Source organism: Andrena cerasifolii, chromosome 2 (assembly GCF_050908995.1).
Source record: "Andrena cerasifolii isolate SP2316 chromosome 2, iyAndCera1_principal, whole genome shotgun sequence".
Classification (NCBI taxonomy): domain Eukaryota; kingdom Metazoa; phylum Arthropoda; class Insecta; order Hymenoptera; family Andrenidae; genus Andrena; species Andrena cerasifolii.
The window spans coordinates 11289572-11304774 of NC_135119.1; the positions used below are offsets into that span (position 1 = coordinate 11289572).

General features: G+C 32.7%; 2 protein-coding genes across 3 annotated transcripts; one reads left to right on the forward strand and one right to left on the reverse strand.

The window, feature by feature from the left end:
- Positions 1-2607: 2607 nt before the first annotated feature.
- Glurs-m (putative glutamate--tRNA ligase, mitochondrial) lies at positions 2608-8305 on the reverse strand. Its single transcript, XM_076807042.1, has 9 exons — positions 7971-8305; positions 7584-7818; positions 5803-5998; positions 5525-5739; positions 3554-3776; positions 3320-3480; positions 3077-3240; positions 2865-3022; positions 2608-2790 (listed from the first exon to the last, which is right to left on the reverse strand). Exons 1-9 carry the CDS (start codon positions 8068-8070, stop codon positions 2710-2712), a joined length of 1533 nt encoding a protein of 510 aa, XP_076663157.1. The 5' UTR covers positions 8071-8305; the 3' UTR covers positions 2608-2709.
- A 1254-nt stretch (positions 8306-9559) lies between these two features.
- Positions 9560-14675, forward strand: Su(z)12 (Polycomb protein Su(z)12). Of its 2 annotated transcripts, XM_076807507.1 has the most exons (9): positions 9560-9777; positions 10783-10829; positions 11288-11471; positions 11562-11653; positions 11721-11913; positions 11994-12359; positions 12435-12766; positions 12840-13093; positions 13170-14675. In XM_076807507.1, exons 1-9 carry the CDS (start codon positions 9678-9680, stop codon positions 14197-14199), a joined length of 2598 nt encoding a protein of 865 aa, XP_076663622.1. In that variant the 5' UTR covers positions 9560-9677; the 3' UTR covers positions 14200-14675. The 2 variants fall into 2 exon arrangements, with proteins under 2 accessions (XP_076663622.1, XP_076663623.1); XM_076807508.1 differs by lacking the exons at positions 9560-9777; positions 10783-10829 and adding an exon at positions 10922-11185.
- The last annotated feature ends 528 nt before the right edge of the window (positions 14676-15203 follow it).

A 15203-nucleotide genomic window follows, 5' to 3' on the forward strand; every position in this document is an offset into this window, starting at 1 on the left:
ATTTAGAAAGAGCGATGCAGTTTGATCCCAGTCACTTCCTCGATTTGTCAATCGAAGTTCAGAACTTGCGTGTATTAAATATTTTAATGAATGTCTTTTTTAAAATGAGTTTTATTTAAATCGTACCATAGTTATTATTTTTATTTTTCAGTCTTCGTTATTTAAAAAAAGTCAAAGTGTATGTTTAGGTATACATACATGAATTACTTTATTAAACACTATATCAGCAGTTTTATTCAAAAGATTTCAGTCTATAAATATTGAAAAATTTGATTAAAATTTAAAATTTTTACATTTTACTTTCTAACAAGTAGTTATTTTTTAGACGATTAATATTTAACAGTGGATCAGTTTTCTATTTCACATATTAAACTTTTTTATACAGCAATATTTTGGGGATGAAAAATTAAAGCAAGTGAGTTTAAGCAAAAGGTATTGAACAGAATTAGGTGACATAGAATTTTGGATTAAATAGATTCTACAATTTTAAGATGTTTTAATATAGGAATCTCCTGTTATTATAAAAATAAGATATTAATAATTACCATATCCAGCATTTAAGCTTTGCGCAATTTTTCATAAAATTGCATTGAACACGTTGGACGTTTTATGAATGTTCTTATGTCATTTAATACCTTCCTGCGTAATAAAATACTCGTCATTTTCAGATAAATTATTAATAAAAAAAGGAACTAGTTTTCTCTAAATATATTGCTAGAACCTAATTAACTTCTATTTTCAATGTTATCTGGCAATGAGCGTTTTAATAATTGGCACAAATCATGTCCCCTTACTATTTTTCATTTTTTGAATATTACATTTATAATAAAGTAGTGAAAATTTAAGTCACTCTTACTTTAAGTTAACGAAGTACTAAAACTGTGATAAATGAAACTCTGTATAATAATACGCTGTACTAAAGGTATTGTTGTTTACAAACAAGTTAACATGGCATAATATTATAGTAATTGTTATTATATTTGTGTAATAAATTTCACTTATGAACTTAGCGAAATATATATATATATATATATATATATATATATATATATATATATATATATATAGGTACTTTGCGTTTATATATTCTGGGAAGATACTGTATTCATATCTTCTTTATTTTTTAATATGTAATGTCGCGGAACATACATGGTCTTCTTTATATTTATTACGTTCTGTAATTTATGTTTTGGAAGAATACACATAACGATGAATTGTAAATGTAAAATGTATAAATCTCACGATTATACTTGAATAAGGAGTACTTCTTTAGGAACTATGTAGTATATACATTCTTTTTCAATCCAATTGTTTCATTTTTTAAACCTCCGCGAATAAATAATTGAGCTTTAATTTGCGACAAATTTTCAAATTTTAATATTCCTTGAGAAGATATGCTTTATTCGAAAAGTATAAACGCATTGTTACTTTAGTACTTATTGTCAAGTTAAATACTAGGGCACATAAAATATTTCAATCAAATTAAGATCTCTCTTAATTACGAAGTGTAAACGCTACTATGAAGTGTAATAGAAGCTATAGTGTAATTCTACCTAAGAGTAGGTAATATCATTTCTCTAATTGCATTATACAAACGTCTTGTTGAATATAATTAAATTGAAAATTACAAATTAAAGATTTATCAGAAAATTTCTTACTAAAATGTTCTCAAATAGGAAACTTTTACTGTAACACAAGAACTTATGTAGTAATGCATTTTACTCGTGTTGAAATAAATATTCTATACCACAGCAGTACCATTTAAAGTTGAATTATTGAATGAGAGAAGTAGTAGAAACTGTGTCCCAAATATTTATTTAATTTACTAACTTACAGTATCTTGTTAATTTATTTTCTACCTTCATTATTGTCGGTGTAAGTTACCAGGATACAAATGTATTTATCATATAAAAGCTACTGCAAATGTTTCGATTTTATTCGAAATCATCATGTATTTCATAAAATCATCAAAAATTTCATATTGCATCAAACACAACAGAACATAAAATAATACATAGACAAATGTATGATGTACTGGATATATGTATATGAATACTTACATCAGCACAGACTTCAAAGAATTTGCTGTTTTTCTAAGTTTTTCCAATTTTTTCCCACGATTTAACCCATGCATCAGGCCAAACTTGTAAATAAAGCACGCAATGTTGTTTCCATATTTAAATAGAAGCAAGTAGTCTAACTTGTGAAAGTGTTTTTCTTTAATTTTAGTATTTTATAAACTTGTTATATATACATATAATCTGTATAAATCTGTATATTTTATTGTTCACGCACGTAAGCATAAGGTGTATTCACAAAATTTAAAGTAAAAAGTATTTCTAGATCGAAGATTTTGAAAAGGAAAATTAGTGGCATTTTATTTAGCCAATTTTTGATAGAAAAATAGATTCTTATTTAATAGACAATTTTTTGTAAATAATAAAGACTAATTCTTTGTAAACAATAAAAACTGACTAGACTTTCAAGCTTCATGGGTTATTTTAAATTAACTATAAGTTACTTAAATATTTCAAATTGTGTGCATGGTATTCATTTATCATATCGTAGTATTGAACAACAAAACTGGTACTAAGGTGAAAATCGAAATAAACTTTTTAATAAATATATTAAATAAACAATTAATACACTTCACTTTCGAATTTGATATCAATTATAAACTTACAAATACACTTCATCGCAGGAATAATTTTAAGAAATGCTGCGATTTATTCTTATTAATGTAGTATCTTTTCCTAAGATCTCTATCATCTCACCCACAGGCGGACCTTCCTAAAAAAATGACAGTAGATATTGTGTAATACAATATTCACCTTCGAAGTACAAGTTCAAAATTTTATAGTCACCTTCAAACCACTAAGGATACCGCGCAGAACGCTCATTAGTTTTGCAAATGGAATCTCATGTTCTGTCGCTAGTTCTTTGAGGTAGCTATTAATCCACGTTTTGTTAAAATTTTGAACGTCAATATCAATTAGCTTCATGCATAATTTTTTAAGCACCTCTGTAATAAAACGGTTTCAATTACAGGAAACGATTTAATAAGTGCAAGTTATACCTAAGCATCCTGAATTTGTAATATCTAGTGGTATAGCTGGTATAATCCACAAAAATGCTAAATTCGGAGACACCAGGTCATTTAATTTAGACACTCTATGTTGTCCCCATTTCAGTACTGAGATTATATGATGCTCATCTAATTGTAAACTTCCATCGGTTTTCCTAAAGCGATATTCAGATATAATAATATGAAAAGCCTAAATTGAGATAATCAATACTTTAAAAAAGGAAACATACATACCTGTGTGGAAATGCTTCCATGACCAGCTTCTTAATTCTTTCAACTAAAAATTTGTTATTTCTTTCATTCGCTAGTAATTTCGAAATTTCTAATTTATTAAACTCTAACAATTTCTCCGGTAAAAGCTTATTAGAATGCAATTTTATTTTGAGAACATCGAACTGAAACAATATACAAAATATAAATGCACTGTTTATTTATTATAGTAAAGCCTCGATACGGGAGGATAATTACTTGTTTAATTAATTCTTCGTAACTGTTAATATAATGAGCACCCCCTTTGTTGTCAAAACCGCCGCCGGCATGTATAACGTAATTTAAAACTGCTAAAGGAAAAATTCCTGATTTTCTAATAGATTCGATGTGTATATCATTTTGCCTCTTTGACAATTTTGTTCCGTCGGAATTCAGTATTAGAGGTAAATGTCCATATAGGGGTGGTACCCAATTAAATGCTCTGTAATAACACAATTATGTCTCTTCATACATTTATTTATACATATTAGCGATAAACGAAAATTTGTGTTCGATACTTTTCAATTTTTATTACTATTTAATAAATGACATTTAAATGATTTTAGCAAATTTAATAATGCGAAAGGAAATTAAACTATCCATAAATGATACTAAATAAGAATAATTTTGCAACTATTACAAATACAATATAAAATACTTCGTCATAATTTCAATTTAAACTTAACACTTTAAAATTTTAGCTAAAAGTAAATTATTACATACTTTCTTGGTTTATATAATTTTAACTCTAGACAGAATTAATGAAATTTTTTGAGAATTCAATACGATCTCAATAGCATTTATTTTCAATAACAATATTTTACTGCATCAGGAAGATGATGGCACGTATGTTTGTATTAAAACTTAGGAAGCACTACAAATATGATAAAACACTCCAAGTACTTTATTAATACATCTTTATAAAGTAACAAATATTTTTATTCTATTTAAAAATTTAATCGTATACTTATTATCTACAAAAGTCTATGAACTGTCATGTAAAATTTTATTACGAAACGTATGTACATAAGATCTTTATAATTCTCTGGGAAGAACATACTACAAAATTTCTATATTCTATACACTAATACTATCATGATTTATTACAAGATTACAAATGTTTTATAACTATAAGGTTTCTAACAATATGTATCTATGTTTAAATATTTATCCAAGGAAGACAAACTACTTTCTTTTAGTATTTTAAGATTTTATTCTTTCTCACTATATTTTTACCATTCTAATGCATATTTATTAGTACTTTGTATTAGTAATTGTTATCAGAATAAACTAGCAAGCTAATTTTTTTTAATACAATGAGAAATTTACGTAACTTGCGGGGGCACATAAAGAAACTTATGCGTATAAAAAACCGTTCAGTCTCGTGGCAGGTGTCCCATGGTGGAGAAGTGATTACTTTGTACATTAGGGTGTCAAGGATATTTCAGAGTCATTTCTTTCATATGGAACCGTATACTTTTATTACCATATTCTTGTAGCTGACAAGAGAGAAATTCATCTATGTATAACATGTTGATCTTCAGATAATCCTGGACGAGTAACATTCCACGTGCAATCGTAAATACAATTGGACAGAGAAAGAACGGAGGAAAAAGAACAATACACGTTTTTCTGTTTCTGATGCTTTCGTAGCTGATTGAATGTGGAATTCTCTTTTTCAAGATCGTTTAAAGATCGACATGTAACATATTTTCATCTCAAGCATACTTTACTAAGTATGTATTATAGATAATACATATATCTTAATATATAAAGCAGAAGGTGTTTGTAAAAACTTTCGAGCGGTAAACTCTGGGGACACGGAATGTGTCCCAGCTCATTATGCCTAGCTAATCCAGATGAATGTGACTATTTTCACAAAAAAATAATAAATAAATAAAAAAAAAGTTTCTATAAAATCAGAATCTAAATTTCGGGCGAAGCCGAGTAGTAAAGCTAGTCAATGTATATTACTACAATGGAAGTGGTTAATACTTAATACTGTGTGTGGAATAAAAAATTCAAATAATAACTATTCGAGTTTATTGCATATAAAAATTAATAATACTTATGTACTGAAAGTATAATATAAATAAAGCCGTTTATAATTATCTTGTATTACAAAAGGTAATAATTCATATAGAATGTTAGGTAAGGAATGTGTAATGAAATTTAAATGTCTATACTTACTTGTACATCATCACGTGCTTAGCTGTAGATATTTGCCATTCGATTCCTCGCAAGACATGGGATATTTTCATAAAGTGATCGTCCACAACATTTGCGAAATGGTATGTTGGATAGCCATCTGTTTTAATAATAATCGGATCCCCTTCAGTTTGCGCAACATCGTGAACTATTTTGCCGTATATTATATCGTCGAAGGGCTCTGGTACGGAAGACAACTACAAGGATTTAAAAAGATATGTTTAATCAACATAATACTATTTAATACTATTTTCGTGTACCTTAAATCTGATACAATAGGGTTGTCCTTTATTGAGCTTCTCTTTTACTTCATCACTACTCAAATGTCGACATCTGTTATCATACTTAGGCACTTGTCTGCACTTCAAAGCTTCTCTTCGCAATAACTGCAGTCTGCTTTCTGTGCAGAAACAGTAATATGCAGATTGATTACTTAAAAGTTTAAGTACTTGTTCTCTGTAATTTAATTAATGGTACATTAAGATCTTCGTATTATACTAAAGATTTTATTCATTCAAGGCACAAATCAAATTTACGTTTAGTTCATTTAATTGTGAAAACTGATTGAAAATATTCTTCAAAGTTATCTTTAAGCAATAGGATAAGAATGAGAATGCTGTAAGCGAATAATAAGTTCAAGTAATGCATTTTATTTAATAGCGTTTATCGATACCGTTATACTGTGTTATATTTATTCGGATAGAGATTGCATCAAATGAAAACTATTTTTATGAGAACTATTTTTCTTTAACAATAGAAAAATATAAATACAGTATTATTGTACAACAATTGCCACTTTGATATTTCTGAAATTATGAATATCAGTGAAAAATTTATTTAATAAAAAATGCATAACGTAGAAAAAACCACTGATACAACAGTTTTGATTTTTTTATAGGTAAGAGTGTTTCAAAGAAATGCTGCAACATCATATGCTCATATACTTGCAATTACTCTACATAAATATATTGATAAAATAGTAGAGGCAAAGATTTCATATCGATCAAAGTACTTAATTCTATTAAATCGTTTAATAAAAGAAGTTTTCCTTCCAGCAATGTTTATAAATATAAACATATAGCAAAGATAATCTGCAGCAGTATAATATAGTAAATCGAGATAGAACCAAGTACTCGACAAATATTCAGTCATTTTTTTTTAAAGGAAGACATATACACAGGGTGTTTGTAAAATTGTGGAATATTTTTCCAGGATCGTTTCTACTCGCCAAAGTAATAAGAAAAGTTGGTACACGCATATGTCCATCAATGCTTAGTTTTGCAATTATAAGCATTTTCATATTTTGTAAAACGCGGGCCCGAAACGCCTATTAGAGTGGCATTTAACAAAGCCTAGCTGTTTCGCCATTGGTTTTTAAAGGCGAGATGCAAAGGATATGAGTGAAAATATACTATACAAGATTATCCATTGTCTGTAAACGGACGTATTCGGGCGAACGAAGTGGGTGGTACTAACGCCTTGCTCAGCGTTTTTACGTCGTTTTCCCCTGAGTCCGAGAACAAATGTCGAGGCAATTGTCTGAAAAAGAGCACGCAAGGCATCCGTTCTGGCGCGCGTTCTGAGTTAAGGGAAGGTTCCGATCTAAAAAATCTATTTCTTTTTCTCGAATGTTCAATCTTTTAGGAATAAGTGTTTAAAAGAATTTTTTAAAATTCGTAAAATTCCCAAAGTAAAACTTGGCATTCTAAGGCACTCGCGTAAAACTTTAAACGCATTTTTCTCGAAACAGTGTTCTCAAAATCGGTGGAACCTTATCTCCGAAAGTTAATAAGCAGCCTGGGCCGATGTTTTTCGAAATATAAAACTGCTTATTACTGCAGAGCTAAGTATTATCGGACATATGCGTACACCAACTTTTCTTATTATTTTGGTAAGTAGAACCAATCCGAAAAAATGTCTTACATTTTTATAAACTCCCTGTATAAATATCTATTTATAAGATTCATATTATATTTTAACAATTACGTGATTGCACCATTATAAAAGTGTAGTGGTATTTAAACAATAAAATTTATCATACTTATATAATTCAAGACGTTTGGACTGTATGTATGGCCCAGTAGGCCCACCCCTTATCGGATCCTCATCAGGTATAATTCCAGACCATAATAGATCATTTTGAATGTTTTCTATTGCTTCGGATACGCATCTAGATTGATCTGTATCCTCAATCCGTAAGATAAATGTACCATTATTGGCACGAGCAAATAAATAATTATATAACGCAGTTCGTAGACCTCCCAAATGTAAGAAACCTAAGGAATTATCAATACATACAATTAACGCTATTCCTTTAAAAAAAAAAAAACAACTCTACATTATAATACCGAGAGAAACAAAAAAACATCTACGACAATACATATATAATTACAGAAGACTATATTAAGAAAGTAGCTACATTACGTACCAGTTGGACTAGGTGCGAATCTAACTCTCACTTGATCTCTTTTGAAAAACCGTTTTTGTACAAATTGGATGTTCAGTGTGCGAAGTATGTTACGATGCATCTTATCACAGATAAAGTTACATTAAGGTTATGGTATCAGTTGTCACTTTTATTTCATATTATACACATGCAATTCACAGTAATCCATTAACGCGCATAAAAAATTTATTTTCAAATGCACTATTCTTAGTAGAATACTTCTACGACGAACATTAACAAGTTATCAGAAACGTATAATTCCGTTACACGCGTCTTTTGCTCGACTCTGTGATTGGCAATTGACATTGGCGTGTTTTCGCGCCGAGGCATTTCGGGAAATAGTTTAGGGCACTGCCACGCCACGCCACAGATTTCCATCTAGAACACTTCTATGCAGAGCGTTGGAACGGAGCTCGGAGCTGGAGCGCGGAGCTGTGGAGCAATGGGGATTTGCCCGGAGCAGAAGCGGAGCCGAAGCACGGAAAATTTGTACTGCTCCACTGCTCCACATTTTTTCTTTATTATATTATTTTTTATATTAATAAATACCCATTCTCAATTTTTCATCATTGAAAAAATATTATATTGTAGGGCCGCGCAACTCCTAGAGCATAGTCTAGAGCATCAGTTGTAACAAGAAAGGGTTGTTTGAAATTAGGAAATTGAAGTAACGGTTCTGTATATATTATATCTCGAAGGTTTTCAAAAGCAATTTGAGGCCGGTGTTCATAGTCGCTACTTATTCTTAAGCAAATGCCATTCGGCATCCTTTACTAGCTACTAGGTTAGTAGAGTATGCCGCATGCTTAAGCATTTGCTTAAGAATAAGTAGCGACTATGAATACTGGCCTGAGTGTTTTAACTCCAAACAAAGGGAATATCTTGTTTATACAAACTTAATATATAAAGCAGAAAGTGTTTGTGTGTTTGTCTGTCGCCTCAAAACTTTCGAGCTGTAAACTCTGGGGTTACGAAATGTGTCCCAGCTCATTATGCCTAGCTAATCCAGATGAATGTGGCTATTTTCACAAAAAAAAATAAAATAAATAAAAAAATTGTTTTTTATAAAATCAGAATCTACATTTCGGGCGAAGCTGAGTAGTAAATCTAGTTAGTTATATTTGAGGTGAATCGCCTACAATAGCCAACAAGACTTGAAAATTCCTTAATTTTTTTTTTGTTTTCGGCCCAGGAAAGTAGAAAATATAGAACAACATTCTTCGTTGCGAGACTTCGTATTCGAAAAAAATCAGTGCCATAAACTCGTCTGGTTCATGTCAATCTGACTAGAAATTGCCTAGATAGCATATGGTCTTATGATCTTACTTATATTTTAATGTAGAATCACATCGTTTCGTGTACCACTAACTTTGTGAAACCCGTTAAATGTCCATACTGCGTGTATGTAGATATTTTTCTCTTGGCATTATATTTATCCTGGAAACTTGTTGCGATAAGCAATCTGGCAATGAAATAGTGCATTCGTATGCGCGCGTTATGGCAAATACATTATTTACATTTACCGCGATAACGGGTAATTGGTCGGTTTTAGTTAACAGTGGCGGCAGAAGGGTGCGCTTCAGTTGGAGGCTGAGCGCCGCAGATTTCGCGCGGGGCGGGTGTTGTCATTGTATTTTCACGTGACGAAAGTGAGTTTCCGTGGAATATTCGGCAACGAATCGCGCGAAAATGCCGCCGAAAAAGCGGGAGAAAGAACTGGATGGACAGAAGGGTCCTCGAATGGATCAAATACAAGCGGATCACGAGCTATTCCTGCAAGCCTTCGAAAGTAAGAACTTACAGACATTATTTTCCTTTTTTCACACGCTGGTGTGGCCCAGAAATCATTAATATCACAAATCCCGCTGCCCAAGTAGTCAATGGGTGTCAAAAGTAGTCTTTTCGCGACTGCCTGCTGGAAATGTTGAAAATGATCATACATAACCCCACTCGTCGGTAACGAACCGAGCGCCGAAGCGCGCGTCGGTTCTCTTCGTTCCCTCCTTTGCTTTAATCCGCATGGGACACCTGTCATTCTTTTGCCATGTTTAAATGCGCTTCCAATCCGAAGAATTTATATTAAACCAACCTTTTCGACGAGATTAAAAAACACCGTTGTAAACTGACAACCTTTATTTGTAACTATTTTTTTTATAACAATATCGTGTTGTAATATTCTCACAGTATATTTACATTTATATTGTTGCAAAAGTAGAATACACCTTGTATTTATTTCCATTCGAATTCGTTGTTCACGAAGAAGTTTAGGTACTACTTAATGTTTCGAAAAATGTAGTCATGAAATTTTACTCTGTAGAATAACCTCATACGTTGCTTTTGCTATAACCTTATTTCCCTTCTTCATTTACAATAATATTATATTGTAATTGTAAGTAGTTATATTTGTATAAGTACAAATATATAATATGTTATTTTTTATTAAATTTAAAAAAAAATTGGGATCAGAAAGGTTTAACCTGCATTCTACGTAACAAGGTATATTAGATGCAGGCGTCTTGTATCAAAACAAGAATAACCTAATCATCACCTCCCATTTGAGCCTTTGAAGGATCAGTTTTGCACTCTCAGATCCTCCTTTTTAACCCTCTGGTCGTTTACTTTTACTTTCGGGATAGATGTCAACCTTCGAGCCACCTATGGGGAACTAATGAAACTACGTTCTTTCCTTATATAATTTGGCTGTATTTATAAACTTAATATTTAAATTCTGTTTTTTTTTTCAATTTCTGTTTTCTCATTTACCGCTTCATAATGCATTTGTATTATTTTTCAGAGCCAACCCAGATTTATCGATTTCTACGCACAAGAAACCAAATTTCAGTGAGTAAAAAAACCAATCTGTATTTTTTTATGTTATTCTAATTACCGATTGTTTATAGTTTTATTTGTCCTCAAAGTGTTAACTGAGTATTCTCACATCCAGTAGTACTAGAAAATGCAAAATGCAGACTAGATAAAGGGAAAATGATAAGTATTTGTAGACTGTACGAATAGATGCGTGTTTGCTACACTTTTTTTGTGCTAACAATTGGGTGAATGTTTTTCGGGCAGTAATAGGACGTACAACGTAAACTGAAATAGTGTGGTTGTGAATATTTGTTGTAATACATTATAATAGGAACTGTAAAAAAATATAGTTGAGAACAATTTATATTTGTTTCTGATACCCGAAGCCGGTAGGTATACAGATCATTTTATGAATTCCACTTACAATTTAATTAAAAGAATATCTGAACACACAATATAACATTACTGAAATTCAATGTAATTCTTTTTAGCCAATATTTCTGTATAGAAACTTAACTTATATGCGGCAACGTATGTCTAGAAGTCATAAATCGCGACGGGCATTTAAAATTGACACAATATTGGACAAGCTAATGTCAAAGAACAATCAAGATGAGAATCCAGGCGTCCGTGGATACATGACTCTTACTTTTCTAGGTTTTTATGATAAGAAAGGTACGTTTACGAAAAGATAAATTTAAAACTTACCGTATCCAAGATAACTTATTTAATATAATTTTATCTAACATCAAAATGATATTGCAGTCGAAACGCCTCAGGATCCTGTTAAAGTAGAAACCTTGTTGTTGAAAATTTGCCATAAGAAACGAAAAGATGTGAGCTCGCCGATTATGCAGGCAAGTCGAATCGGTTAACAGTTATTCTGGATATGCGCGCAAGTAGTTTCATTGTCTCTCATTCTAGGTATCTGTCGGCACAAGCGAAGTTCCAATTAATCCTTGCGAAAATCAGCCTCCGCCAAAAGCGCCAACTATATCCATACCTAACGAATCTTTCAGTTTAAATAATGGTCATGTAGCAAAGACTTATATGCTTCTACTTAGAGTTTATTGTACGTCCACTACTGGCTGCCTTATACATAACTGTGATTTAGAAGGTTAGTAAAACCTCAGCGTGTATTATGAATTAAATCAAAGAACGTACATTCTTAATGCCTGATTCCCGTCTCTTTTTCAGAACCAGCTCAAAAGCGTCGTAAATCCTCCACAGGTTCGATTAAAAGTGGAAGCGAGGAAGTGAAGTTGTATGGTTCTGAACTCATAGTCTACGATAAACACAATCGATGCTTGTTGACAGATGGCGATTACGAATTAGGTTTACAGGAAGTACAAACCAATGTTCGATCTAGCCCAAAGAAGCACAGCTCTTGGGAGTCTGTACCTGACATCAAGGAATGTGGCCCCTTCGAAGTGTTCAGTAAGGGTCCGACATTAAAATTTAGACTTAATTGGACAATCGAACCAAGCAACGGCTTGGTGGATAGACCAACTCCAATTCATCCAGTACCAAACGGTGATAATAAAGAAAATCGATCAGGGAATAGTAAGTATTCCATATTCTTTTATGAGATAAACGTAGTAAGAAAGATAAAATTTACATCTCTTTTAATTATTTTAGCTGGTCTAGAACGTTCTTCCACAAATAACAATAATAGTAGTACTAATAATAATAATAATAATAATCATAATCATAACAATAATAATAATACAACACTGCCAACACCTAGTCCTCTTAATTCTTCAAGAACGACAACACCCAATGAAAAGACAGAAACTTCAACGGGGACGCAGCAAATAGTTTATCAATTCTTATACAATAATAATAGTCGTCAACAAACAGAAGCTTGCGAAGATTTGCATTGCCCTTGGTGCTCCTTAGACTGCGGGAAACTTTATTCCCTTTTAAAACATTTAAAATTATGCCATTCGCGATTCACATTTACGTACGTGGTAAGTACCAACTCTCTGCACCATACCAGTGGCATATTAAAACGTTGTCGAATGAATTGTGTTTATTTATTAGCCAATACCACAAGGCGCTCGTATAGACGTAGCGATAAACGAATGCTACGATGGCTCGTACGCGGGTAGTCCCCACGAATTAATTTCACAGCCATCTAGCATAGCTTTTTCAAGAACAGGGCCGACGAGGCGCACGAGTGTGACAAATATTTTAGTGTGTCGTCCAAAGAGAACTAAACCAAGTCTTTCCGAGTTTTTGGAACTCGATGAAAATGAATATGAAAACCAAAGACCATACATTACAGGGCACAATAGGTACGGCATTCATATACGAAGTATATATATATATATTTACTGTGCGGCAAAATAGGTCTCATGAGAATTTTCGTAGGTTGTATCATCACACTGTTACGTGCTTACCTATATATCCAAAAGAAATGGATATTGACTCCGAAGGAGAGAACGACCCGAAATGGTTGCAGACGAAGACAATGATGATGATCGACGACTTTACAGATGTGAACGAGGGGGAGAAAGAGCTGATGAAAATGTGGAATCTACATGTCATGAAGTATGGATATGTAGGAGACTGCCAAATACCACTGGCTTGCCAAATGTTTCTAGAAACTAAAGGGAAGGAGTTGCTCATGAAAAATTTATATCGCAATTTTGTTCTGCATATGTGCAGCTTGTTTGATTTCGGTCTAATTAGTCCTGTGATCTTGTATCAGACGATTCAAAAGTTACAAGAGATTATGAAAGAAGGTGGCGAGGATCTTCGAAAAGTTTTACAAAAGTCACACGAAGCTCAAGTGGAGAAGTGGAGTAGTTCAGGCTGCCATGCGTCATCGGACGCAACTAAGCAAATTAGTGGGAGTACTAAAGTAAATTTTAACAATGATGGAACAAATTCCAATGCAAGACGGAAAACATCATTGCCCCTTGGCTCGCCGAACTCGCAGAACGTGAAAACGACGGTGTCCATACACAATAATGTTAGTAAACACGCTAGTATGATAAGTACGTCGTCGAACAAGACTGTAAATCATAATAGTACAATTCAGAATTCTATGAGCAAGAATGCTGGGACATTTACGTCCGTGCAAAGCAGCACGAGTAAAGCTGCTTCTGCCGCTTGTGTAACGAATACTATCAATAGTAAAACCTCTACAGTTTCGATATCCAATGGAGTGTCTAATCAAAATGAAACAGGGCAGAGACAAACCAGTGACGTACCTACGCGGCGTAAAAGTACAAATTCGATAGTTCAAGTCTCAGAAAACACGACGCCTTTACGCCGAAAGTCTATGGCCAGTGAAAGTGCGACTACCGAATACCATAGAAGAAAGTTAGTTCTGGATACGATACCGAGCAATGGTAACGCCAACCAGAAGCCACCTCAGAACGGAAACAGTTATTAGTGGCCGTTACTATATTACACGCGTTGCTATACTAATTGTACGTTTTTGTACAGTATTTGTTGCAAAGAATATAATTGCGAACAGAGTGATGACATTACAGCTGACAATTGATAATCACATTGCTCTATAGCCGCTACTTAGATCGGTTGTCTATGAATTCAAATGTTTTGATGTAAAAATGGAAGAAATAACAAATTCTCGGATAAACACGTTTTCAGTAACTCTTCTGACTCTAACTAGAATTTCGAGATAATTGAAATATCGGGAAGGAATTTACGAAAATCTGCTTTCACGAAAGTAATAATATACCCTTCCTTCTTGGTCTAGTCAGAGACACTTGTGTTCCGATTTTCGAAAGTTTTTATTTGCTTATTGTTAGTAACATGCGAAGATCGTATTGCCTCGTATACTTATCATTTTCATGCTTTGCAAAATGGAATATTTTAAATCTGCAACCGGAACAGAACAAAAACAAACATGGAAATGATGGAAGATACTATATATTAAATTCATGCGGAGTTACTGTTTGTGATATAACGCAAGGGCTCTGGATGAATGTTGTATATTATGTGGAGGAAATCTAACGAACTCGTAAAGTCAGTGGAGGGGTGCAGATGATAATGCACTTGAGTGTCTGCAGGTGAAAGCCCAGGAGCACATAAGAAGAGTGACGGTGTATCAATCCTACTTGAGGATGGTTGGAAAGGGTTCGCTAAATGTTTTCCACCCAATGTACAGTCGTAGAGGCGATAGATTATTCTTTTACATGGTAAAACAGCTGTACCTCCTATGTAATGTTAATTTAAATTATGGAATAGATTAACAGATGAATTTATTAATATCTGAGGTTGATACGAAATTGAAGATCTATAACATAATCTCTTGACGAAAGATGGGACCTTGGTAGGATTACTTCAGATATTTCTTGTAAACTCAATTTAATAAACTGAGGCTGTAAATTATAAGTTTTACTCCGAACTAAGGGATAAATAGCTATAAAGTGC